The sequence below is a fragment of the Gracilinanus agilis genome, chromosome 3 (genome assembly GCF_016433145.1).
Source record: "Gracilinanus agilis isolate LMUSP501 chromosome 3, AgileGrace, whole genome shotgun sequence".
Lineage (NCBI taxonomy): Eukaryota > Metazoa > Chordata > Mammalia > Didelphimorphia > Didelphidae > Gracilinanus > Gracilinanus agilis.
The window spans coordinates 459,182,994-459,210,015 of NC_058132.1; the positions used below are offsets into that span (position 1 = coordinate 459,182,994).

The 27,022-nt window shown below is 36.3% G+C and overlaps 1 protein-coding gene across 1 annotated transcript in view; it reads right to left on the bottom strand.

Annotated features, from left to right (window-relative positions):
- Window positions 1-236: 236 nt before the first annotated feature.
- The window catches only part of EGFL6 (EGF like domain multiple 6), a 63,940-nt gene continuing 37,154 nt past the window's right edge, over window positions 237-27,022 (bottom strand). Inside the window, exons 8-12 of the mRNA XM_044666965.1 lie at window positions 22,679-22,999; window positions 9,624-9,704; window positions 6,715-6,816; window positions 3,047-3,312; window positions 237-332 (exon numbers count right to left, since the gene is read on the bottom strand). Of these exons, the coding sequence (XP_044522900.1) occupies window positions 237-332; window positions 3,047-3,312; window positions 6,715-6,816; window positions 9,624-9,704; window positions 22,679-22,999 (866 nt within the window). The remainder of the gene's footprint in view (window positions 333-3,046; window positions 3,313-6,714; window positions 6,817-9,623; window positions 9,705-22,678; window positions 23,000-27,022) is intronic.

The following is a 27,022-nucleotide window of genomic DNA, read 5'->3' on the forward strand; positions in this document are numbered from 1 at the left end:
CAAAAATTTGGACAGGCACTTCTGTACTTTATGAACCAATCCAAAGTTGAGTGACAAAACACAAGACTACCACACTATCACATTTCAGATAAAAATGGGCACCAACAAGTAAATTTCATAGTAAATAGTTAACATCTTTAGGATGTATTGGTATCTATGTCATTATGTAGAAAAAAAATACAGTACTAGCTTAAAGGGCAAATGATAAAAAATTTTTTTAAAATCATGTTCAGCAATTAAAGACCTTCAGGACATACGCCTGAAACTAATAAGACAGTGTCTACACCAATCTCTCCGGTTTTGCCCTTGCCACGTTCTGCTTCAAAAATGATCTGTAAGAAAGAAGAAAAGTAAGTTTGAGTTTAAGAACTTTAAAATAATTAGAAAACATTGAATAGCTATGATAGGAAGGAATTTGAGGAAAAGGTAAAGGACCAGAGTGGAGAGACAGAAGTTTGATGGAATGCAAGAAACCAGGATGTACAGGAGGAGATCTCAGAATCCTGAGGAAGGATTCTGAAGTGGTTAACGGTCAACTGGGGAGAGTGGGAGACTGTGGAGAAAGACACAGCTCTGAACTAAGCTCTTTCCTGATACTGTGTGGAACCTACCCAAATCATCTACTTTGGTTCCCGTTATCCCTCTTTGATCCCAGACATTGAAGTGACATCTAGTGACCTCTCAAGAGAAACTATCATGATAGTTACCCGGACATCTGAGTTACCTTGGTGGGCTTTGTCAACACCTGGGTGACTAGGTCACTCCTGGCACCAGCTCCTGATTCAACAGCTATCTCTGACTTTCACCAAAGACTATATTTGTATGGGCTTAGCTTGGGGTAGCTAGACAGGCTGGTGGGATTGGAGGCAGAGAGGGAGTAAGTATAGCCCCAACCCTGTTGGGGACTGAAGCAACCCTTTGCAAGGTCAGTGGTCTGGGAAAGGTAGAATCTTATTAGTGAGAGGAAATCTTCTAGCCCCCAATCCTTTCCTACTCTATTTCTTATAATAAATCTGTTACTGTTTGAAAGCTAGAAGTCAGATTGAGTGTCTAAGAGGCCTGGGACAGAGAGTAGTTATCTTGCTCTCTGTGCCAGGAAGGATTCATTACCAACAGACTTGAGGTTCAACCAACCTCATTTCCAGGTCCAATTATCATCTTTTCCCAAAAAAAAACGGGAATTGAATATTAAGAAAATGTGCTAACAAAAATTAAGTATTTAAAATATTCTGAAAAGCTACATGATACTGAGAAAGAATTATGGTGTTTAAAAAAACATACCATCACTACCACAAAATATGTATATGTTTGAGATTTGGAAATTATTTCCTAGGCATAAATCAATGGTATGATATGACAGAGCATTTTAGGATTAGAAGGGTCTTTAGAGATCTTTATTTGAGGCCTGTGAATTTCATATCTTTATCTATTTATAACTGTATTTCAGTATAATTGGTTTCATTTATAATCTTATATATTTTATTTTACACATTTAAAATATTCAGAGATGGGGTCCATAGGCTTCCCCAAATTGCCAAAGGAGAACATGACAGAAAAAAGATTAATAATCTCTGGATCCTAGTCCAATTTACTCATTTTTATGCATGAGGAATCTGTAAATACACTAATTTTTTTTCAAAACCCTTACCTTCTGTCTTGGAGTCAATGCTGTGTATTGACTCCAAGGCAGAAGAGTGGTAAGGGTAGGCAATGGGGGTCAAGTGACTCGCTCAGGGTCACACAGGCTGGGAAGTGTCTGAGGTCATATTTGAACCTACCTCCCATCTCTAGGCCTGGCTCTCAATCCACTGAGTTACCCAGTTGCCCCCTGTAAATACACTAATAATAGTAATAGCTAATGTGCTTACTACGTGTCAGGCATTGTGCTAAGCACTTTACAATTATTATCTCTTTTGGTCCTCACAATAACCCTGGGAGGTAAATACTGTTGTTATCCTCATTTTGCAGATGAAGAAACTGAGGCAAACAGAAGTTGAATGACTTGCTTAGGATCACCCAGATAATAAGTGTCTGAGGCTGAAATTGAACTCAGTTTTCTCTGACTCCAGGCCCAGTGCTCTAATCACTGTGCAACCTACCTAAAAATCTATAGAAACAACTTAGTAAGCAATTCATACTCTTTATAGCTATTGATGGAAAAATTAGATTATGAAGGGAATAATTTTGATAGGTTTAACTTTTTATAGAGCAACAGCACAGCTAACCTAGAAGCTGAGAAGACGTGGATTTCAGTTCTGTTTCTGACATATAAAGACCAAGAAGACAGCTAAATATACCTGGTTTGAAACATGATATTTTAATTGCTTCAAAGAGTATATAATTCATAGCTTTGATGTAACATGAGGGTATTCCTTCTAACAAATTGACATTTTAGTAAAGGTTTATTAATGGTCACACCTCTAAATGGCACTACAAAAATGATATAGAACTCTACTTTTGACATCAAATCTTTTCTATGGGATGAACAATTATACCATGGGATTAAGACCTGAAAAATTGATGTGACTTAGTATCTGCTATCATCATTGACCCCAACTTTCTTTGACTTCCCAAAGACCATTTCATGGTAGTGATAGTGTTTTTTTTTTTTTTTAAACCCTTAACTTCTGTCGTATTGGCTCATAGGTGGAAGAGTGGTAATGGTGGGCAATGGGGGTCAAGTGACTTGCCCAGGGTCACACAGCTGGGAAGTGTCAGAGGCTGGATTTGAACCTAGGACCTCCCATCTCTAGGCCTGGCTCTCAATCCACTGAGCTTCCCAGCTGCCCCCAATAGTGTTTTTTTTTTAACACCACAATTCTTTCTCAGTATCTTGTGGTTTTTCAGAATATTTTAAATATTTGATACTTGTTAGCAAGTTATTACCTATTATTTTCACAAGAAAAGTATGAATAGAAATAAATAAATAATGTTTTACTTTATTATTCCCTGTTTGTGAACTTCAATTGTTATTTATTCTTCAATAGTGACATGAACATAAAAACATAAGTGAATAGAGAAAAGTAAATATTTTACTTTCACTCACATTCTTAGTAGTTTCAATTCCTTGATATAGTTGAATTTTCCCAGTCCTCCACCTTCCATCCTCACTGCTGGTCTCCTCCCAGGCAAGAGTATTATTCTTCTCTTTCAAAAAAACTCTAAGTTTCCCCACTCTTTCTCCAGCAAGTCGATAATCAAAGATTAAGCAGGAGCTGCTTTGGGGCTGAAGGTTGGTAAGGAGAAGTTTCAAGCGACCAACATCCTTCTTATGTCCAACAAAGGCTGGGACTACCATGTAATATCCAACAGCTTTGAGAGAAGAGAAAGTCGCTGTTAACAAACCTTGAAATTCACTTTTGTGAAAAGGTTTCAACTAATCAAATCTTAAACCAAATTCTAATTTCCTACAAGTTTTATTTTGTGTATGTCTTTTACATGTCATATTGAGCAACTTAATACCATAACTTCTGCCTATGAATAATTCTTCTATCTACTATGATAATGAAAATAATTTTAAGAGTTACAGATATCATTTTCCCATATAGGAATATAATCAATTTGACCTGAAGCCCTTAAAAATTTTTTCCCCCTCTTTATTGTTTACCTTTTTATGGTTCTCTTGAATTTTGTATTTGGACATCAACATTTCCTTTTGGTTCTGGTCTTTTCTTTAGGAATGCTTGGAAATCTTTCTATTTTGTTAAATGCCTATACTTTCCCATGAAAGTATATAGTCAGTTTTGATGGCTAGGTGATTCTTGGTTGTAGACATTATTCTCTTGCCTTCCTGAGTATCATAATCCAAGTCTTGTGGTCCTTTAGCATGGAAACTGCCAGATCTTGTGTAATCTTGACTGGGACTCCTTGATATCTGAATTATCTCTTGACTGTTTGCAATATTTTCTAATTGGCTTGGGAGCTTTTGAATTTGCTATAACATTCCTGGGGGTTGTCTTTTGAGGATTTAATGTAGGGGGTGATCTAGGGATTCTTTCAATGTATATTTTGCCCTCTTATTCAAGAATATCAGGGCAGTTTTCTTGAGTAATTTCTTGTAATATGATGTCAAGGATTTTATTTTGTTCCAGGCTTTCTGGTAGATCAATAATTCTCAAATTGTCTCTCTTGGATCTGTTTTCCAGATCAGTTGTGAGATATTTCATGTTTCCTTCTATTTTTTCATTCTTTTGATTTTGCTTTATTAATTCTTGCTGTCTTGTGAGATCATTAGCTTCCACTTGCCCAATTTTAGTCTTTAAAGATTGATTTTCAGCTATAGTCTTTTGATTTTCCTTTTTGGTTTAGTCTGTCTTGCTTTTCATGGCTTCTAGCAGGTCAATTATGATCTCCAATTTGTTCATTATTTCACTTGATTTCTGTGTCTCTTTTTCCATATGGGCAATTTTGTCTTTTAAGCTGTTATTTTCTTTTTGTATTACTTTCATTTCTTTTTTCCCACTTTCCTTCCCATTTTCCTTCTATCTTTCTTACTTAGTTCTTGAACACCTTTTTGAATTCCTTGAGAGCTCGTGACCAATTTCAATTTTGTTTGGAAAGTTTGGATGTGTTTCTTTGTTTGTCACTCTCTGCTATTGCTTCTGGATTTTGCTCTTTTTCTCCATAGAAATTATCCAAGGTCAAGAGCTTTTTTTTTTGCTGCTGTTTATTCCTTTTGCTACTAGTAGATTAGGGTTCCTGCATGTTGATTGCTTTCCTTCTCAGTCAGAAGCCTGAATGAGGGCAGGTTCTTTGTTTAGAGCTCTTTAAAGCATTTTTCCCTGAGGCTATCTTTCCAGTCCCTGCTACCCTGGCTGTGTTCAGCCTTGTTTCTGCCTAAGCTCTGCTCTCTGCAGCCCAGGCTCTTCACTCTTCAGCCTCAGGTCTCTTGCTGCCAGGCCTTGCACTGCCCTAAGGGGTAAGTCTGAGGTGCTTTCAGCCAGTCCCTGAGAATTTAGAGATTGCCTCAGCCCTCATGCTGACTCTGGCGTGGTAGGTGGTTTGGGGGAGGGGTGATCAGCTTGCACTTTGATAAGTGTAATTTTGCCCCCTTATAGCATGGGAGTCCCCAAACACTGCCTACCATTAAGGCTGGGCCAGTGGGAGAGCCCCTTTATTCATCCGATTTTGATTTCTTTCTTTTTGAGATTCTTTGTAATAATTGGTTGGAAAGAGATTCAGAAGGCTCCTGTTACTATGCTGTCATCTTAGCTCCACCCCACTGTGTATGTCTTTTAAAACGTGTTTGGTAAATAACAGATTCTTTGTGGCATTTTTTTTCTCTTTTCTGATTAGGGTCTTATTTCCAAGATGCATAAGGAATAGATAATAATAAGACAGAATATGTTCAGAAGAGAGAAATGAAAAAGGGAAGGGGACTTGAAAGTAGACAGGAATTGGAGACTGTTAGTTTAGAGAAGACATCAAGGGCATATTATTCATATTATTGCTCTTTTCAGTTCTTGGAAGAAATGTCATATGGAAGAAGAGTTTATAAGAGTTCAAATTTATAAGAATAAGAGCCATTTTTCATTTGATAAATGGTAAAAATATGAATAGGCAGTGTCAGAAGGAAGAAATCCAAGCTATCAAAAGCCATATAAAATGTTCCAAATCACTAATAATTAGAGAAATTAAATTAAAGTGACTCTCAGGTTCAATCTCATACATATCACATTGACAAAAAAGACATTATGAAAAATGTTGAAGGAGCTGTGGGAAAAGGACCTTAATATAATGTTGGTGGAAATATGAATTGTTCCGGACCTTTTGGAAAGCAATTTGGAGCTCTGCACCAAAAGTTAATAATATTTTTACTAGTCTTATAAGCCAAAGAGACCAAAGAAAGAGGAAAAGGTTCCATATGTACAAAGATATTTATAGTGGCAATTTTTATAATGTTATGATTGAATTATTTAATATGATTTATTTGATAGTATGAGACATGCAATTCAGATGAACAGATATCTTATAATTTAATTGGGCACTGGACTTGTAAAATAAAATTACAAATCACAAATATGAAACTTATTTACTTATTGGTCACATTTCTTGACATGAGTCATTAGAGTGAACCTTTACTCTCCTTAAATATATTCATAAATATAAATCCTCAATTAAAGTACTCTTTTCCCCCTGGAAGGCATGGACTAACTTGACAAAATAGATGGAAAATTCATGGAAAAAATGTTGAGAGTATGAGATTATAGAGAGCCTTCTGTGTTCCCAATTGTGAAATTGTTCTGTTTTGCAAAACTTTGTACATGTAATTCAATTCAATAAACATTTATTAAGATTCTGTTAAGTGCCATGGAGAAGGAAATGGCAAACTACTCAAGTATCTCTGCCAAGAAAACCCCATAGCAAGTCATCACAAAGAATCAGACATGACTGAATGACTGAACAACAACAAAGAACAAGGGACCAGGCAATAAGCACCTAAAGATAAGAATAAGCTGCTCACATTTATAGTCTAATGGAGTCAACATCTTTACGATTCAGTTTTCTTATAAAAAGAGGGTTGAAGAAAATGATCTCTAAGGTCTTATTTGACTCTTCTTGGTAGATACAACATATACACAAGTACATATAAAGGATCACAAAATATTTTCAAGAGCGATAGAGTGATAATCTAATGGTGGAATAAAAGATTATATTTACTTTAATACTGCTATAGCATCACAGTGCATAAAAATAATGATGTAATTTAAATACCGTTATCTCGATCTGCAGGATTCCAATCAAAATCATCTTCTGAATCCTGTTTCCAATCACAAATCCCTTGATCAAAGCTGCAGTCAACTGAAGCATTTAAATCTATTAAGAAAACCATTAGGAAGGTTAGGGCAAAATGTAATATTTGATCTTTTGTAAACATTAGTCTATTTTAAATTACATGCACAGTTAATGGCAATTAAAATGCCAGTGACATATAGACTACTGAATTTTTGATGATCAGTGTCACTTAAGGCCAAACTCTCACTCTGAGTTGGGGTTTTTTGTTGTTAGCAGCAACATTATAATTCCACATAATTCAAAAAGTCAAAAAATGTTGGCTCATAGGCCAAGATTAGAAAGCTTCATATCAACAATTCTCATATGGATCAAAGAAGAAATGAATCCAAGTTCAACACCTAGGTCTTACTCCCTGCAGGGACCCAGATATTCAGGATCTACTACAATAAACTTCTCTTAACAATTGTTGGTAGCATTATCACAAATATGATATTGCACTCTTCTCTTTACTGCAGCATATTCCAAGGAGAAAGGGTATATTAATATTATGTGAACAAAAATAAAACAATCATTTTAGCTTATAAGAGAATAACATTCCTTTTTTTTTGTTCAAACATAGTGCTCAAGTTGGAACTTTATAAATGAATTTTATATTTTGTTAATTATAGGACCAAGTTGCCCTGTTTGTTAGGCTTTATAATTTGTTATTTACAATTTGTTTAGTCATTCTAGGAGGATTGGCTCTTGAAGTAGTACTTTTTATTACTTTGCTGTAGATCAGAAGTGCTTAACTTTTTTTTGTGCCATAGTTCCCTTTGGCCATTTGGAGAAGCTTATGGATCCCTTCTCAGAATAATGTTTTTGAATAAAATAAGATATATAAGATTAAAAGGAAACCAATTTAATTTTAATTTAGTTATTAAAATATTAAGGAAAAAATCCAAGTTCAAGAACATAGACTAAAAAGCCCTACTGTAATAATAAAATATTATACATATTATATGTAATAATATATATATATACACTATATAATATGACATGCTATATAAAATATAGTAATAATAACAATAGTTAGTGTTTATCTAGAGTTTCAAGGTTGGCAAAATACTCTATAAGTATTGTCACATTTTATTCTTGCAACAACTCTGAGAGGTAGGGCCTCTTCTTACTCCTATTTTGCAGATAAGGAAACTAAGAGATAGTAACATTAAATAACTTGTGCAGATCACATAGCTAGTAAATGTCTGAACCCAGATTCTGTTCAACTGAATTAATTAGAAGTACCTACTTGTCTAAAGAGAAATTCATATTATAATAACGATGTATTGGGAAGACGCAGAGTCAGGAAGACCTGAGTTTGAATTCTGCCTCATACACTTAACAGCTGCATTTAAATTCTATCAGTTTCAGTTTCCTCATCTGTAAAATGGGGATAAAATAATAGGAGCCACCTCATAGAATCATTTGGAATTAATATATGTAAAATGCTTTATAGACTTCAGAGTTATACAAATGATAGCTATTTTAGATTATTAGCAAATAACCTCTTTTCCTTCTCATATACGGCCACATAAGTAATAAAATACAGTATGCAAAAAAGAGAAAAGTCTGGAAAAAATAAATGTTGGTTTGTATTTGTAGGCTATATTCTTTTTCTTCTGCATTTCTTTTTGTTTTCTTTTTTAAAATCTTTACCTTCCATCTTAAAATCAATACTATGTATTGGTTCTAAGGCAGAAGAGCAGTAAAAACTGGGCAATGGGGATGAAGTGACTTGCTCAGGGTCACACAGCTAGGAAGTGTCTGAGGCTAGATTTGAACCCAAGACCTCCTGTTTCTAGGCTTGGCTCTCAATCCACTGAGCTACCCAGGATGTATTTTCTATGGTCATAGCCACGAAACACCCATTTGATCCAGCAAATCTAAGGCTAGCTGGAACACCAGAGTCTGTGAGTTTCTGATTCTTAGAACAATTTTTTAAAGCTACAACACATTTCTGACTAATCAGGGAGCAGAGAGAAATGTTAACAAAGAGAAGTGAAAAATAACACACTTCAGGGAAAGAGAGGTGGAAGCAGGGGACCAATGGGACCTGTGAGGAGTCTACCATTAGTCTTCGGGAGACCTCTGTTTCTTCAGGAAAGACTTCTCAGAACACTTTTTTTTTTTAGGAATGACCTGGAGGAGGCAGAGAGACGGCTTATTAGATGGTAGAAGAAAGTTATTCCAAAGCAGAGGAGACAGAGGGAAAACCAGTGCAGACACAGAAGCAGCAGAATGGAACGAAAACTAGCATAAACTTAGAGAATGTGGGACAGAAATGCGCACATCTGAGAGGAATCAGAGAATCAACATCAGGGACTTATTAATGAAGCCTGGGAGAGAAGGTTATGAGTCAAACTCCCTTCTTCACTGCTGGCTGGGGTCAAATGAAGAAGTAGGGGAAATTGCTTTATGTGTGCTTCCCTCAGGATTACTTGAAAACAAGGTTTTGGGGATCCAGAGGCAATGACCAGCCTACGTTGTCTGTGAAATGCAGTTAGATGGAGTTTGCATGCAATCTGGAAGGGTAATTCTCTCCTTTTCCAAAGATGTTCATTTAAACCAACCTGTTTCCTCTCTTCCCTACTGGGGCATGGAGTAATGGAACAGAGAGAAATTTGTCTTGATAAATTATAATCATTAGTGTTCATCAAAGAAGTATGTAATAGTTAAAATAGATTGCTGGGGGTAATGATGCATCCTCTGGATTTGCAACCAGGAGAGTCAAACTGGCACAACGCCACTGTGATTCATTAACAATGATCTCATTGACTATTTAATTAAAAAATGAGACACAGAACCCTGCCACATGAGAAGACGCAGATTTTGGAGGAAAAATTCTTTACCTTTGTGTTCCAGTTTTGAGGTTGGAACTTTTCTCTGGACCAGGAATAGATCAAATGGAACCTCTTCATTAACCTTGGAGACTAACAAAAAATATTTGATATTAGAAATAATTTGAGATTAGGAAAATATGCAGATATTTCTTATATAGAATGTTTAGTTTAGTTTGGTAGAATTCCGTTTCTGTCCATATCATCACAACATTTTATCATCTTGAGTAAAAGAGAAGTCAAATGCAACTGTTGCAAATTATAACCTAAATATAAAACTTCACATTGTTGTAAAAGAAAGTTCCTCTGAAAATGGCATTTTAATAACTGTCAGAGTAGTTTCATTTAAATGGATATGCCTATAAAATTATGCACAACTATAATGTGGCTGCCAAATGCTTTTGATTAAAAGAGAATTTTTAGGAATTCTGATACTCAGCTAAGTATTAATGGATGAATTTAAAGTCAAGAGATTCTACTTTAATATTAATAGGCAACACTTATATGGGGGAAGGTAGGTAGCACAATGGATAGAGTATTAGGTTTAGAGTCAGCAAGATTCATCTTCCAGAGTTCAAAACTGGCCCCAGACACTTATTAGTTGTATAACCATGGGCAAGTCACTCACCCTTTTGGCCTTGATTTTCTCATTTGTAAAAGGAATAGGAGAAGGAAATGGCAAATAAACTTTAAAAAGATTAGATTCTTATTTTTTATTATTAGATTCTTTTAAATTACATTATCCTTAGGCTATCAAAAGTTATTTGTAGTCAGGTTAGCTAGATGATGAAAGGGTAAAATAACAAATGTTGGAGGGGATGTGGAAAAATGGGGACACTAAGGAACTGTTAGTGGAACTGTGAACAACTTTTTGTTTGCAAAGTATTTTATTTTATTTTTAATTAAAAAAATTTTCCCCATGGTTACATGATTCATGTTGTCTTCCTCCCCTCTTACCTTCCTCTCCAGAACTTGACAAATTATTCTTTTTTTTCCTATTGCTATTTCTTCTTCTTCTTCTTGTTCTTCTTCTTTTTGTTTATTATTTTCTTTATTTAGAATATTTTCCCATTGTTACATGTTTCATGTTCTTTCCCTCTCCCCCAACTCCCTCACCCCCAATCCCCTGTAGCCAACATACAATTCCATTGGGTTTTACATGTGTCATTGATCAAGACTTATTTCCATATTATTGATAGTTGCACTAGGGTGATTGTTTAGCATCTACATCCCCAATATCCCCATCAGCCCATGTGTTCGAGCAATTGTTTTTCTTTTGTGTTTCCACTCCCACAGTTCTTCCTCTGAATGTGGATAGTGTTCTTTCTCTTAAGTCCCTCAGAATTGTCCTGGATCATTGCATTGCTGCTGGTAGAGAAGTCCATTACATTCGACTGGACCACAGTGTATCAGTCTCTGTGTACAATGTTCTCCTCCTTTCACTCTGCATTAATTCTTGGAGGTCTTTCCAGTTCTCATGGAATTCCTCCAGTTCATTATTCCTTTGAGCACAATAGTATTCCATCACCAGCAGATGCCACAATTTTTTCAGCCATTCCCCAATTTAAGGGCATACCCTTGTTTCCAGTTTTTTGCCACCACAAAGAGCGTGGCTATTAATAGTTTTGTACACATATTTTTTCTTATTATCTCTTTGGGGTATAAACCCAGCAGTGGTATGTCTGGATCAAAGGGCAGGCAGTCATTTAACACCCTTTGGGCATAGATCCAAAATGCCTTCCAGAAGTGTTGCATCAATAACTGGGAACATTTTGGAGGACAATCTGGAATTATGCCTGAAGAATATAAAACTGTGTATACATTAGACTCAGCAATACCTCTATTGCTTTTGTTTGCTAAGGTAGCCAGGGAAAAGGTAAAGAACCTGTATGTTGGGGTAGGAGCAAGGGCAGAGGGGGCGCAGTGAGCCTTTGGGGGGGTCAGGGTCCCCCCCAGACTGACTGCTGGTGGAGAAGAAAAAAAGTGGAGATCTTTTAAGGGGTGGGGCTGGGTCCAGGGGAGAAGAGTAGACCCACCCCTCAGCCGCCTCTTGTCCCTGACAGAGGCAGGAGAAAGGGAGGTGCATAGCCTGAGAACAGCACTTACTGAGGGTGGGGAGGTGTGGTGGAGGCGGGGGTGGGGAGTGTGTGTGTGGGGGAACAGCTCCATGAATCCCTCTGCCTTTCTAGAAACTAACTCTGCTGGAGAGGTCTCTACATGCCATCTTTGGCATGTATGCCATAGGTTCACCATCACAGCTATATGTTCTAAAATATTTATAGCAGATCTTTATGGTGGCAAAGAATTGGAAATTGAGGGGATGCCCATCCATTGATTGAGGAATGGCTAAACAAGTGTAGGTATGCAATTGTGATGGAATACTACTGTACTATAAGAAATGATGATCAGGTTAATTAAAAAAATGTGTATGAAATTATGAAGAGTGAAATGAATAGAGCCAAGAGAACATTATGTATAGCAAAAGAATATTGTTTGGAGAATAACATATATGCCTGCCTCCAGAGAAAAAAATCAATAAATAGAAATAAGCAAGACATAGTTTTATATATACATATATCTTTTTATCAAATAATGCTTTCTCTAGTACAGGGAGGGAAAGGAGGGAAGTATGGAAGAGTTACTTGGGAATTTTAATCTAATAAACAAATGAATAAATTTAAAATAAAAAATATAAAGTGTATTTAAAAAATAATCTGTAGACCCTGAATAAAAATGAACTGATAGTTTGGAAGATGTCATCCCGAAACAAGCAAGTGCCAGAGAGAAACTAACCTTGCATTATAAATTTGCTTTATATATTTCACAAAATAGAGAATTCCTATATGGATAATAGAGAGTTGAGCAGAGATGCTTCAATGGAAGGAGAAATCAACTGGTCATACCCCTCTACCCCCGTGCCTGGAATTCTCTCCTTCCTCATCTCTGCCTCTTGACTTCCCTGGCTTCCTTCAAGCCTTGGGTAAAATCTCACCTTCTACAAACAAAACAAAACAAACAAACAATCCTTTCCTGATCTTCCTTAATCTTAGTACCTTTCCTCTGAAATTATTAGCAATTTATCCTATTCCTATTTTGTTGGCACATAAATTTTTTCTTTTCTTATCTTTTAAAAAGAATCCTTGCCCTTCTCCATTAAAATTAATATTAAGTATTGGATCGAAGGCAGAAAAGTAGTAAGTATTAAGCAACTGGGATTAAGTGACTTGACAAGAGTCAAGGAAATATCTGAGGCCAGATTTGAACCTTGGAAAACTCCAGGCCTGGCTATCTACTGAGCCACCTAGCTGCCCCGACAGAGTTGTTTGTGTGTTGTTTTCCCCTATAGACTGTGAACTCCTCGAAAGCAGGGGCTTCTTTCTCTCTTTCTTTGTATGCCCAGAACCTTGCATGATACCTGACATAGAAGAAGAGGTGCTTAATAAATGTGGTGTTTTTTTTAAACTTGATTGAGCACTAAATCCTAGGCACTGTTTAAATCAGTGGAGGAACCAGTAGGTAGAAAGGATGACTGGAGTTAGGAATTGAAAGCAGCTGTTTATCACTTAAACAATACTACTTGGTTAGTTTGACAGAGCCAAGACAGCAGCTCAAAAAAAGAAAGTGTGATCCTTCAGGATCCACTTTTCCAGCTGGGTCAATTCATGGTAGGTTTAGGACCGAGTAATGAGAACCAATATAGATATGGTAGGCTGATGCCTTGCAGTGCATTGCAGCAAACGTATCTATGTTCCACAGGAAGACTGCCTATATCTATGCAACCATTAGGCACTCTAGCAAGTAGGCCAGAAAAAGGTTCAAGCAAGTCATGATGTTTTATAGTGTGTGTCTTGTTTGTCATTCCTGATATACTAACTACTTCAATAAGTATTCCATTCCTGGAAATCATTTCTTTCGATGATAGAGAATTATGCTCAAATTATCCTTTCCAAGAGTTGGATCTTGCTCCTTTAAAATATTTATTTCTCTAAATGGAACTGCATTTTAAAAAACCTCATCTTGGCTAGTCCTGTGGACTTCTATTAAGGAAGCCAATTGGAAGAATATGTCTTGGTTGATGTCATTAATCACAGGATTTAGAACTAGAAGAAACCTTAGAAATCATCTATCCGGTTCAACTCGATCTCAGGCACTGGCCTTTATTTAAAAGGGGGCACAAAGAATTGTAAGGTTTGTTATTTCCCTTTATTATTGCAATCCATTTTCATTTTTCTCCAAGTCAGGACTATTTAAGGTCTGAGAATAAACGAACAAGATGAGCTATTAACTTAAAGTCTTTTTCCAATACTTGTCTCCTCAGAGACAGAAATGAACTATCTATTAGCCTTGAACATGCCTAAAGGCCAAGATTATTTGTGCTATATGACTTTCCCCCTCCATTTTAACCATCATTTTTATTTCCCCATAGCCTAATTTCTTTTAGACAGTTTAATTTCTTCCAGATGTATTTATAGCCCTTTGCTAATCTGCATGATTGTTTTTACTCTATCATTCTCTAGGAACACTGATGGATCATTCAGTAGGCACCCCAAGGCCAGAGGAATAAAGGCAGTGGGAGACTTGGAGAACAATTGAAAGTATCCTCTTCTATGCTCAGTCTGCCATAGAATCTAGGTCCACTCACCTCTAGCATTTTAAGAGTGAGGACTGACTGTTCAGGGGCCATTAGAGCATAGTAGAAAGGGGGAAACGGAAGGAGAAGAAATAGGAAGAAAAAGGCGGAGAAGCATAGATATGAATGGTGTATCTCCTGGGCTCCTGTAGAACACTTTGGGCAACTTTCTAGGAATTAGGTGGGACTTGCTTCTCCCTTCTCCTTCTAGAGAATTCAAATGGATAGGGAAGAGGGACAAGCCCCTGGGCTTTTGGTGCCCAGGGCACTAGGGAGACTTAATTTACCTCTGACTAACAGTATGTCACAGTTTTTAATCTTAATATTCCACAAAATTTCCCAAACCCAAAATATTCAGGCAAAGAATCTGCATACAGCTTTCCTCTAGTGTCTTTGGGGGGAAAAATGCTCAATTACCCATGCTATAGGATGGAAGCAAGGCAGTAGAGTGGATAGAGCACTGGGCCTGCAATCAGGAAGACTTGCATACCAACATGGCCTTAGACACTAGCTCTGTAACCATGGGCAAGTCATTTAACCCCTGCCTACCTCTGTTTCTTCTACTATAAAATAGGGATAATAGTAGCACCTACCTTCTAGGATTGTTATGAGATAACATGTATAAAACACAATACCTGGCACATAGTAGGTGCTTACACAATGCTTAATTCCTTCACCCTTTCCTTAGAGGATATTGATTTATTTGTGCTAAACCACATTCCTGATGACCAGAATTAATCCATTTTTATAAGAAAGCCAAAGAAATATATAAACTTCAGTTAGCACTACAGATTGATACGACTTATTTGCAAGGATCTCAGTGATCTATAACTCTTGTATTCTTTGTAGCTTCCTACATACTAGGTGAATTCTCTGTGCCAAACTTTTGGGAGAACATGGATAAAAGTTGAATAGTATGGGTAGATATGGGTGAGCTGTGATCTGTACTACTGTAAGGAAATCCCAAATAGATGGGATCCTAGATCCTTTTGAGTATTTAAGTCAGTGATTCCCAAAGTGGGCACCCCCCCCCCCGTGGGTGCTGCAGCAATCCAGGGAGGCGGTGATGACCACAGGTGCATTTATCTTTCCTATTAATTGCTATTAAAATTTAAAAAAAATTAATTTCCAGGGGGCTAAGTAATATTTTTTCTGGAAAGGGGGCAGTAGGACAAAAAAGTTTGGGAACCACTGATTTAAGTGGTGGTGGCTTGAAAATATATATATATATATATATTATAACCCTTCCCTGCTTTCTTAGTATCTATTCTAAGACAGAAGAGTGGTAAGGACTAGGCAATTGGGGTTAAGTGACTTACCCAGGGTCATATAGCTAGGAAATGTCTAAGGCCAGAGTTGAACTCTGAATCTTCCATTTCCTGACCTGGCACTCTATCTACTATGCTACCTTGCTGCCTCAGCTAGAATATTTTTGATCTGGTCATCCACTCCTTACCTAGGAGGATAGTCCTAAAGGACAATCTTGGGTAGGCAGGGTGAGGATAAAATTGCTCTTTCCCTCTCCCTACCAACCTTAGCTGGTGATAGGGTTGCTGGGCTGCCTTAGGAGAAGTCACCCTGTTTCAGATAGTAATTGCTTTGCACTCCCTGAAATGAGAATAAATAAGAAATTCTCTTTTTATACAATAAATGGAATTATAAAACAAGTTATGTATGTTAAGGAATAAAACACAAAAGATGTCAATAAAATAAAACTCACAGTTCTCATTTCCTAAATGGAAAGATTCCAATTCTGGATGCTAGTGCTCTTCTGTGTAACTCAAAACCCTTGGCACATACTGTATTTTTTTAGAGACTCAGAACTATGTTAATGAAATTCCATAGGATACCACTGAAATGTTAAACTAAAACAGAGACAGTGGTTAAGAAGATGAAAACATTTTGAAAGTGGATTAAATGAAAGCAAGCATGCTAAAAGCTTGACTTCTTAATGTAGCTCTTCCAGCAAATCTAAATGATTAGTTAAAGCAAAACAAATTAGAGGCTGGGTGGGTTAAGGTCCTGATATATATAATCCCAAACCCTAGGATTTACTAGCTTACTTCTAAAATATTTACACATGAGAATTAACACATTTCAGTAAATTTTCCACATTTGCCTTTTTAAGGGGGTTTTTACTTAAGCCATTTGGAATAGCCTCATAATACTAAAAAACATTTTCAGTTCTTAGTTTTCTGGTTTGAGAATAATCCATGCCACATCCCAATTTCCATGTCCCAAATCTTACTGTACCTTCCTTAATGACACTAATACGTAATACTTCCTGTACAGTTCTGGAATTTGGGAGATGGACGAGTCATAGAATCTTGGGTCCAGAGATGAAAGGTACCGCCTAGCAATCATTATAATTTCTAATAATAGCTAATATTTATATAGTGTTAACTATGTTAGGCACTGCACTAAGCCCTTTCAAAATATTATCTTATTGGACCCTCACAAGTTCCAGGAGGGGAATGCTATTATTATCCTTGTTTCATAGATAAGGAAACTGAGGCAAACAGAGGTTAAGTGACTTGCCTAGGTCAAAAGCCAGTAAGGGTTTGAGGCTGAATTTGAACTTAGATCTTCTTGGCTCCAGGCCCAGTACCCTATCCACTGTGCCACTTAACTATTTTTACTAAGAAGAAAATGGATACCCAGAGAGTAGAAGTGATTTTCCCAAAGTAAAAATAGTTAAATAAAAACTAACAAATAAATAGAAAATTTTAAAAAAGTTAAAAAATAATTAAAAAATGGCTAAATCCATTGCTTGTAGTAATATCACTCTAGTTTCCATTTATAAGCATTATCCATAATTTGGTTAATTAAAGCAACATTTACTGTGAGCTGGCTAGGAGCAAGGCACTGGGCACACCAAGAGGAAAAATGTTCAAGGCCCTGCCTGCAAGAAATTAAAATAAAGGGGGCAGCTGGGTGGCTAAGTGGATTGAGAGCCAGACCTAGAAACGGGAGATTCTGGGTTCAAATCTGGCTTCAGATACTTCCTAGCTGTGTAACCCTGGGCAAGTCACTTAACTCCCATTGCCTAGCCCTAACTGCTCTTCTGCCTTAGAACCAATACTTAGTATTGATTCTAAGATGGAGGGTGAGGGTTTAAAAAAATTAAAATAAATTTGCAACAAAGGAAGATATTCCAAGTTTATTACACCCTCCAGAATGTATTTTGCCTCTCACCCTACCCATCTTGAGAATCTAAAGTATGCTTTCTTTAATATTTAGGTAACGTCTTTCTGACAAGATACATCTTCAAAGCTTAAAGATGTTGTTGCTGTTTTGTTTTTCAGTCACATCTGACCCATCCTGACTCCATTTGGGGTTTTCTTGGCAGAAATACTGAAGCAGTTGGCTCTTTCCTTCTCTTGCTCATTTGACAGATTTGGAAACTGAGGCAAACAGGAATAAGTGACTTGCCCAAGGTTGAAGTGTCTGAGGTCAGATGGGAACTCTGGAAGATGAGTCTTCCTGGCTCCAGGCCCACCTAGCGGCCACTGTGCTTAGAGTCACCAAGCCTCCACAGAGACTCAGGAAAGGAGTGGGTCATTGTGGAACAAATGGCAGCTGGAGTCCAAGGGCTAAGTTTCCAGGACCAGCTGCCATTTTGCCACCTGCGTGACTGTGACCTGTTCATCTTTGGTTTTCTCATATGGACAATGGAGGGCGTTTGTTAAATAATGACAGTGATATCTAGTATCTATATAGATTTTTCAGGTTTGCAAAGTGTTTTCCAAATATTATCTCATTTTATTTTCACATCAACCCTGGGAGGTAATTGCTATTATTATCTTCATCTCATAGCTGAGGAAACTGAGATGAGGGGCTAAGTGACTTGTCCAGGGTCACACAACTAGAAAGTATACGAGGCTGGATTTAAACTCACATCTTCTTGACTTCCTGTCTTAGGGTCCAGTGATCTATTTTCTTCATCTTTCTATTAGAAAGATCAATTAAAAAATTAGTTTGATTGTTACATTAAAGTTCCCAGATATCTCCCTCCCTCTTTCCCCTCCTTGCACTAGAGAAAGCATCTTCTGACTAAAAGATATGTTTAAATAAAACTAAGTCTTGCTTGTTTCTATTGGTCAGTTCTTTCTCTGGAAGTAGATAACACAAGTTAGTCTTCAAACAATATTTCTGTTGCTTCAGGGAATGTCTGCCTAATTCTGTTCTTTTTTTCCTTCATAATTTCTTGTAGGCTGTTTCATATATATTTTTTAAATCCTTCCCTTCCATTTTAGAATCTATACTATGTATTAATTCCAAGGTAGATGAGCATTAAGGGCTAGGCAATGGGGGTTAAGTGACTTGCCCAGGGTTACACAGTTAGGAAGTGTCTGAGGCCACATTTGAGTCCAGGATCTCCCATTTCCAGGTTTGGCTCTCTATTTAACGAACATGACTTTTTTTCTTTGGAATGAAAGGAATAAAAAATTCCTTGACATTTTTTAACACAAAAAGCAGCAATATATCATACACTCCCATGTTGGCCTAGGTGTAGGCAATAGATATGATAGTGGTATTTTTAGCATATATTTTTTCTCATGTTTCTTTTTATTTCTTTTTAATTTTATTTAATTGATTAAGAAAAATTTTCCATGGTTACATGATTCATGTTCTTTGTCTCCTCTCTTCCCACCCCTCTCCCATAGCCAACACATAATTCCACTGGGTTTTACATGTGTCATTGATCAAGATCTATTTCCATATTATTTATTTTTTTAAATTTAAATCTAAATTTAAAAACATTATTTAATTGATTAATTAAGAAAATTTTCCATACATTTTTTTTCTGAACCTGCGATCTCATCAATAAAGGTAGCTACAGAGGAGAAAGTCCCTTCTAGCAGTGCAGATCAATGGCCGTTGCCATGGATAAGTGACTTGTCCATTATCACAGAGTGAGGAGGTATCAGAGGTGGGGCTTGAAGTCTGGCCATCTTGACTCAGAGACCAACCTTTTATCCATCATACCACCTCTCCTGTCTTTCTTTATCTAAACTGCCTTCAGAAATTCTTTCCTAATGATATCAGTTTAACCATTGTGGCAGAACAAATCTAGAGCTGTCTCTTCCCAGGGTCTTGCCCACATTGTGATAGCAGGGGAGAGACACTGTCCAGATCAGGGAGGGGAGCAACTCACAACAGAGGAGCATCTCTTGACTTTCTTGGGACTCAATGCAAGTCCTTTCTGGGTGAGTAAAACCACACTCTATTTTGGAAGAAAAATAATAGTGTATCTAGCCCCTAAAGGTTTACAAAGTAGGAGAATTTTATTTTTCTTATGCCTTATTCATTCTTACATATTTGGGAGAATTTCTATGTGTTTCTGTATCTGAAATCTGGGTCGGAGATGCCATTTAGTCAGTCACTTTTTGCATTTTCTTTGTCCTTGGGAATCCTAAGAAATGCCTTTCTTTTAAACAGAATCTGGTTTAATAGATGAAGGGGAGAAGGGATGGGGAGGGGTGGATAGACTAATATTTTAATTAGCTATCACCAGTGAAAGATGTCTTGGGATGGTCAAAGGAGAGGCTGACTAATGAGCTCCTAAAAAATCTATTTATTAGGCTACCTGACCCACCTCAGGCCATTCTTGGTCCCAAGAGAGCCCTGGAGACCTATATTATTTTATTGGTTGTGATGCTGGCCTAACCAATAAACCTGATATAATCCATACATTTATATTCTTAACCCTAAATCAGTCTCTGAAGATAATTTTGATCATAACCAAAGCACTTTCTTCACCATGTCAAGGGAGATAGGTTGTGAGAGGATTATGATCCACTTTTTATAGATGAGAAAATTGAGCTTCTAAGAGGTTGTGACTTACTCCAGGTCTTATGGTTCGTAATTGTACCAACTGGAATTTGGCCTTGTCTCCTGGTTCCATACCAGCATACTCTTTACTATGCCATGTTTTTGATTCTTGAATTTTTAAAATACCAAGAAATGAATGTGATTTAATAATAGAACATTATTAAACTCATCCACAAATCACTGGGATTCATATAATGAGCTCATATAATTTCAGATTTAGAGCTAGAAAGGACCGTGGAGGTCATCCCGCCTAACTCCTTCATTTTATAGATGAGGAAATTGAGGCCTCAGAAAGGTAAAGTAGCCACAAAGTAATGTTTTGTTCTCCTTTGCTTTTGAAGAGGACCAGTGACATGATGGGGTGACAACTTCACTTGGTAGTGAATTGGATTTAAGTGAGGCAGGATGGCACAAAGTCGTTATCCTCACTCTTTTCTGGAGTCATCCAAGTCCAGTGGTGAGATACAAGTCAGGAAGACTGTTGATGGCCAGGATGCAATGGATGGCTTTGTTGTCTTCCATGTCTGACCAAGCTGTAAGTGCCCCACAGTGTCTGCTTTGGCCATCTTCATGCCCACTGGAACAAATTGTTCTCATCCACCCATTCTTCTGGAGGGATGTCTTTACGTACTTGAAGTAGACACTTTCCTAACTCACAAATGGGTTGGAGTCCTGTTAATTATCCTTAGTTGAGTTAGTCTACCTGACAAGATGGTTTTACCAGGGTGTAACTACTATGAATGCTACAGTTTCTTGGAGACCCAAGTGAGAATTGGATAAAACGTGGATGCCAAAGGAGGATGAACAGTTCTAAGAAGAGTTTGGCAAGCTCTCACACCACAGTGCTAGTCCTACCCCCAAACCCCATACATCCCTACTAATATTAATAACAATAACAAAATTTATTGTTTAACATTCCTTTCTTTTTAAATTTTGAGTTCCAAATTCTCTCCCTCCCTCCTACCTTCTTCTACTTCCACTGAGAAGGCATGCAATCTATCATTTTAAAATGTGAAATCATACAAAACATATTTCTATATTAGCCATATTTTAAAAAAAATCAATAAAAATGAAGTGAGAAAATTATTATAAATGTGAAATCATGCAAAACATATTTCTATATTAGCTATATTTTTAAAAAAATCAATAAAAACAAGGTGAGAAAATTATATTTCGATTTGTACTCAAAATGAATCCAACCTGAGAGGTAGGTGCTATTATTATTTCCATTTTATAAATGAGAAAATAGAGGTAAACAAAGGGTAAATGAATTGTCCATGGACACAGAGCTAACAAAAATATGAGGGCAGTTTTGAATTCAAGTTTTCCTGATGTCAGGCCCAGTGTTTTATCCTTTGTGCCATTTGGTTGCCAAGCAGGAAATAACAGAATGAAATTTGAACTCAGGTACTCTGACTCCAGTGACAGTGCTGCCTAAAGTTTTCTCATTAAAATTTTAAAACCTACCTCATAGGTATTGTGAGATCAAAATGAGATAAGATGTAAAAAGCACACTGAAAACTTTAACGTGTTATATAAATATCTACCAATTTTTCCTTTTGCCAATGCAAATGAGTGGCTGTCATCTGGGGGGCACTGGTGAGTTAAGTGAATTGTCCATGATCAAACAGCCAGTAGGTGTCAGAGGAAGGTCATCTTGTCTTACTGGTATGAGGTGGCAGAATGGATAAATTCTTGGCCTCTAAGTCAAGATGTTATTATTTTTATTTGTAAAAAGAATACTGCTGATAAAAAGTGGGTGGACAATAGATGTATATTTTATTTGGTTTGATTTTTCATCGTAAAAACTCCTTTTTCTAACTAACAAGAGATGAAAATAGCTCAACTTTAGAAAGGGGCCTTTTGGATTATGAGCTAAAGGTCTTGTTATATTGTGGTTGGGATGACTGGTGCCTTCTTCATTCGCATGTACAGTAGGACCTTGTTTTATGTGACTAATAAATTCCAAGACCCTTTACGTAAATTGGAAATCTCACATAACAACAAACTACATTATTTAATAGCTATTTCTTTTATGAATATACCTAGGCACTTTCCAACTTTTCTTAGGCTTATCAGAGCTACCAGCATCACTACTTTTGGACTCTGAGGCCATTATTAATAACTAAATAGTATTAATGAAATAAAGAGAAGCACTGCTCTGATGTAGACATGACTTACTACAAGTGAGAACTCCTGACAAAGATTGATGCAGGAGTTAATGTTTAGTGCAAAACAATGACTGAAGCTAGTGCTTCTGGGAGCCAGAAAGGGCATGGTTGGGTGAACTGCTGAGAGACTCTATGCTGTATGGGGAAAAGCTGCAGATTTAGTGTGTAATTAAAATGTTTTATTTAATGTATTTTTCTGCCTTTATTTTTTATTAAAATTTTAGTACAAATTTAAATTTGTACAATTTTTTAATATAAATTTTATTAAATTGTAATTAAAATGTATTTTTCTGCCTTTATTTTTTGATTGCCAATTGTATATATCTGAATTTGCATGTGATGAGTTCACAAAAATGAGGTCCTAATGTATTTTCTTAAGTGTGCCCAGAATACAAAGATCTCATAAAAAAATAAACAAAAATGATACTCACAGAACACATCTCCTCTAAGGCTATGCTCAGGATCAATTTGGTTCCTGAAATCAAGCTGTCCTTCCTCTGGCTCATCTTCTCTCCTGGTATCTCCGTGTTCTTTCACCTTTCTATCATAGGTCCCACCAACCTGAATGCTGTCTTCATAATGGAATGGCTGCAACAGAACCTTGGTAGTTGGCGTTCCAGCAGGCTCTGGGATCACATTCTTTATTTCTTCATTCTTTTTTACACTGTTCTTATGAGCAAGCAACTTCTTGATGGTGTCTTTGATGGTTCCAGGGATCTGGGAGATTTCCTTCACAGAATTTTCAGGAATAACTAAAATAGTTGGTGACAACAAGAAATCAAGTTTGCTAACTTTTAAAATCACTCACCACAAAACAGTGCTTAAAACATGCTACAAATGAAAGCACGCACATATATAAAGATATATAGAAACACACACACATATACACACAACATAATAGCCCTTAGTTCCAAGTGATATATATACACACAATTTGTTATTCATTTTTCAGTTGTGTCCAACTCTTCATGGCCCCATTTGAAGTTTTCTTGGCAAAAATACTGGAGTGGCTTATCATTTCTTGCTCCAGCTCATTTTACAGAAGAGGAAACTGAGGCAAATAGGGTTAAGTGACTTGCCCAGGGTCTCACAGCTAGTAAGTGTCTGAGACTAGATTTGAAATCAGGAAGAGGGATATTCCTGACTCCAGGTCTGGCATGTTATTTACTGTGCCACTTGGCACCATTATGAAGGATATGTTCCTTTTAAATATATTTAAAACTTTGTAGAAAGAATCTGTGAAGAGAGAAGCCATTAATCTATGATGTGAAATTTTGGCAAGAATTCTTTAAAGGCATTTATCTTACTTGGTAGAGTCCTCAGGTGAGTGGTTCTGGTGATTTAAAGGCCCACTGATTTGCAGACTGGGAAAGGTTCATGGATGTCATTGAGTCAAATATCCCACTCAGTGAAGAAATTATTATTTATATATCCTTGTCTGATAAGACTTCCTGCTTCTACTTGAATGAAGTTTTTTTAAATATATCTAACAGATTGTCAAAGGCTCATGGTTCTTTAACCCTGTGAACTAAGAATGTTTTTTTACATTTTTAAAATAGTTTTCCTGTATTTAAAAATATAAAAACAATTCTTTGCTCATAGGCCTTCCTAAAACAGAGATAGAAAGAGGTGAATTTGACCTTTGGTCTTTAGTTTGTTAACCCCTGCCTATATTCTGCTGAAATGGTTCAATATTATTTCACAGAAATTTACCTTTAAATACAAAATTCTGTAAGAAAAACTTTAGGAAAAAAGTCACAAATAATAGAAAAGCAATATTTCTCTTTATGTTTTTTTTCCCATTAGATTACGGGTTGGGAAGTTCTCGTCGATGGCCCAGATGTAGTTCTTAAATCAGTTTTACCTGGACTATGGAATCCTAGATACTAAGAAGGGATAGCTATCATGTAAAAATTTAATATGTCTTTTAAATCCACAAGATGGGGATATTTCCCATGAAAGAAGACTTTTTTTATTTATGAGGTAAGAAATGACCCTCTCTACTTTCTAATAAGAAATTAAGTAGGAAAAAGAGATAATTTTAATTAAGACTCTATACTTCTGAAATTTACATAGGAATAATCAAACTTTCTATGTGTATATACCAGTGATGGGCAAACTACAGCCCACGGGCCAGATGTGGCCCCCTAAAATTTTATATCTGGCTGCGTGACATTATTCCTAATCTGATGAATACAATGAGTAGGATACAATACAATGAAACTTTGAAAGAGACATCTTAGAAACAGACTGACAGATGAGCATTTCCTTTCCTTTGACCCCCCCCTCTTTAAAAAGTTTGCCCATCACTGGTATTTACAAATTTTTGAAATGTTTATGACCCAACACACACCCACAATATACATCCGTAATTGTTCAGTTTTTCAGTCCTATCCAACTCTTCATGACCCCATTTGGGGTTTTCTTGGCAAAGATTCTGGAATGGTTTACCATTTCTTTCTCCTGCTCATTTTACAGAGGAGGAAACTGAGGCAAATGGGGTTAAATGATTTGACCAAGATCACATTGCAAGTGTCTGAGGCTGGATTTAAACTTGGGAAGATGAGTATTCGTGACTTTAGGTCTGGCACTCTGTCCATTATGCCACTTGGGGCCAATATAAAGGGTATGGTCCTTTATAATATATAAAATTTAAAAAAATGTGTGTGTATATGTAGGCCTGTTTGATTTTTTTGAAGTAAAACTTTTATTATCTCTTTTTAGAATTGTAGTCAACCATTCACAGAATAAATTACTTCATACTACATTAAGTATTAAAACCTACTAACTTAAACTACTAAACTAAACAAAAACTAATAATATAATTTATACAAATCCTAATTTTAGTATTAGTAAATATACCTCTGCTTTGTCCCTCTGGGTTTTGGTAGATACTAAGATTGCATTTTTATGTTTCATACATACAAATCTGTTCCTTGCCTTATGATCACCTTTTCTTCTCTTTTGGTTTCTCTTTAACTTATCATAATAGAAAAATCTATAGAGTTCATTATTTGTTATTTATTGAAGGCTCTGTATTCACTCTTCTTAATTTTAAAGTGGCTAGGAAGAATATTCTAGCAAATGAGAACTTTTGTTTATTTGGTCCTGTTAGAATTTGTGCATGTATGTTTGGGTCTGAGGCACTGATAGAAAAAATGAAATGTCCCACATTCTTCTCTTAAGCTCATTGCTTGATTTTTTTTCTAAATCTCTTATATCTTTAAGGCCCAGTGGATCACATGGAGTAGGGGCCATTATATTCCTCAGAGGATAAAAAGCACCCCGTTATAACAGGTGTTGGCTGATTAAATCTCCAGATTGACTGGAGAAAGGAAGAAAACTAACTCTAGTCTATCTGGAGACATATCTGGTTCACACCCTAAGCCCCTTTCAGAGGGAAGAGGTAGGAAAGGCCTGGGAAGGATTCAGTTCTGCCTCTATCCAGAAGAAAGGAGGGAACAGAAATGATCCATATCCCTGAAGGCTGAGGTCATACTCCACTGAGACACTGGTACTTCCAAATACAAATAGTGGAGAAAGTCAAGAGTTACATTTTAAAAATCCAATAGGGTAGCCTATTCAAAAAAGTTCCCAGTATATGTTTGGCTGAAGACTTGGGGGGTGGGAGGTGGGGTAAACATGTAGAAAGACTTCTATATTGGGAATTAGTCAGAAGACCTTGCTTGTAGCACCAGCACTACCTTTAACTTTAGTTGTGTGACCTGAATCAACTCAATTTCTCTAGTCCTCAGTTTCCTTATCTGTAAAAAAAAGAACCAGACCAGATGGTATCCATCATCCCTTCAAAATCTAAGGAAGTCAAGAAGACCTGAGTTCAAATTCTGCTTCTATCAATGAGATTTTCTGAGCATCAGTTTATGGTGGTTTGACTCAATGGCCCCCAACATCCTCTTCTGCTTCAATTCTATGATCCTGTGGTAAAGAAGATTTTGGGGATACCCTCCAGTTTGACATCTGTATGCTTATCATTTATTTGATCACAATATAAGAATGTAATCTAGAGTGTATATGCCTCCCATAATTATAACAGTATACACACATATCTATCTCTATTTCCCTTTCTATATTTGTATCATGGGAAGAAATTACCTAAGAGGAACTATAGGTAACAATATTATTAAGGATTAAAAATATATATATATATACATATACATTTTTTCCTCCACAAACTTTTATCCTTCTTTTTCTTCTTCCTTCTTCCATCACTTGACCCATTCAACTACCCTCAAAATCGTCACAAGAAAATAATAAAGTTTTAAACCAGTTTAAATAAGAAAAAGATCCCCTTGAAAATACAGATCAGATTCCATTGGATATAATTCTTTTTACTTTGAAATCACCTTTTCCAAAAACTAGTTAAGTTTTCCTTTTTAGTGAATTATTAACAGTTATTCATCACTGGGGCCATTTTATTCTGCAATTTATGATCCAATTGTTATGGGCCTAAATCAAACAGTACTAGTACCAGTAAGTTGTGATCACAAATGCTATTTTTCTTCAGTTAGGATAAAATGTCTAAGTGACTTTACCAGATAACTTGTTTATCAAGATATACATATATATGTATATATGTATATATTTATATATATTTATATATAGTTAATATATTCATATATTTAATATATTTATATATTTTGTATATTTGTATATATTTATATATATGTACTGAGAGCCTGGGTCAATATACATATACATACAAATATGTGTGTGTGTGTGTGTGTGTGTGTGTGTGTGTGTGTGTGTGTACTGAG